Source organism: Trachemys scripta, chromosome 12 (assembly GCF_013100865.1).
Source record: "Trachemys scripta elegans isolate TJP31775 chromosome 12, CAS_Tse_1.0, whole genome shotgun sequence".
Taxonomy (NCBI): Eukaryota; Metazoa; Chordata; order Testudines; family Emydidae; genus Trachemys; species Trachemys scripta.
Window position 1 is genome coordinate 34,624,588 of NC_048309.1, and position 1,421 is coordinate 34,626,008.

Here is a 1,421-nt window from a genome sequence, read left to right on the forward strand (position 1 = left end):
CACTCATTTTGTGATAAATATATTACAAGGATGTTGTAATTTTTCCGAAAAGGACACCGGATAGTCACCATTATAATTAAACAAAATTGAAACATCTAACAATAAGAAATGACATTTGAGTTCCCACATAACTTTAATTCTGCCCTGCAGTGACACCACTAAGGGGAAACTGGGGGGCGGGGAAATGTACTGTTCTTAAAAAACAAAAATCTGGGTCAAAAAGACTAAAATGTTTTTCTTGTAATTTTTTGGGGGGTCTTCATTTAATTCATGTTCATTTAGGGAAGAGTTTTCTGTTCAGGAATTTCTTTAGTGCTGTTTTCACCTCCTCATTTCTCAGGGTGTAGATCAGGGGGTTCAGAACTGGGGTGATGATGCTGTACATGAGGGTGGGTATCATGTCTCTTTCAGAGGGGAAACACGGTGAGGAAATCATGTAGTTGCCAAGGACTGGCATATAGACTAGAGACACCACAGTGAGGTGGGATGCGCAGGTGGAGAAGGCCTTTCTCCTACTTTCCCACGAGTGGACTTTCAGGAGGAGGAAGGAGATGATGTAGATGTAGGAGAAGAGCGTGAGGACAAAGGAACTCAGACCAAGGACACCAGCATCGATGTTGAGTAGGGTCAGGTTGAGGTGGGTGCTGCCGCAGGCAAGGCTCAGCAGGGGCTTGATATCACAGAAGAAGTGGGGGACGAGGTTGGAGCCGCAGAAGTGTAGCCGGGAGGTCATGACTGTGGATATCAGGGTGTGCAGGAAGCTGGTAGACCAGGTTGCCGCTGCCAGGAGCAGGCAGGTCTGTGGACTCATGACCAGCCTGTAGCGCAATGGGTTGCAAATGGCAACATAGCAATCGTAGGCCATGACGGCCAGCAGCACGGCCTCACTGCTGCCGAGGAGGTGGAAAAAGTGGAGCTGGGCCAGGCAGCCGGCAAAGGAGATGGTCTGGTGCTCTGACAGGAAACCAGACAGCATCTTGGGCACAGTAACTGTAGAAAAGAAGATGTCCAGGCTGGAGAGGTTGCCCAGAAAGAAGTACATGGGGGTGTGGAGCCGGGGCTCGGCCACTACCGTGGTTATGATGGCCACGTTACCCAGCAGGCTGGTCATGTAGAGCAGGAGGATGAGAGGGAAGAGGAAATGATTCAGCCCTGGGAGATTGGTCAGGCCCAAGAAGACAAACTCACTCACCTCTGTCTGCTTCTTCATTGCTGAGGATGGGAGGGAGACATGCTAGTGCAGAAAGAGATGCACGAATCACTGTAATTTGTATTTCAACAAGCACCTGCCACCCAAGGTCTCAGAGTGCCTAGCGGTCATTTATTAAACCTTCCCACTCCTGCTATGAGTTATCATCTCCGTTTCATAGTCGGGGAAAAGGCAGTAGAGAGGGGCAATCTATCATCTATATAGCTGTATC

At 48.9% G+C, this 1,421-nt stretch overlaps 1 protein-coding gene across 1 annotated transcript; it reads right to left on the reverse strand.

The window, feature by feature from the left end:
- Positions 1-274: 274 nt before the first annotated feature.
- LOC117886273 (olfactory receptor 12D1-like) lies at positions 275-1,210 on the reverse strand. The gene has a single exon (XM_034787952.1). The coding sequence runs from the start codon at positions 1,208-1,210 to the stop codon at positions 275-277; it is 936 nt and encodes a 311-aa protein (XP_034643843.1).
- Positions 1,211-1,421: the final 211 nt, after the last annotated feature.

Excerpts from the sequence above, each read along its gene's own strand:
- LOC117886273 (XM_034787952.1), bottom strand. The coding sequence starts at position 1,210 with ATGAAGAAGCAGACAGAGGTGAGTGAGTTTGTCTTCTTGGGCCTGACC.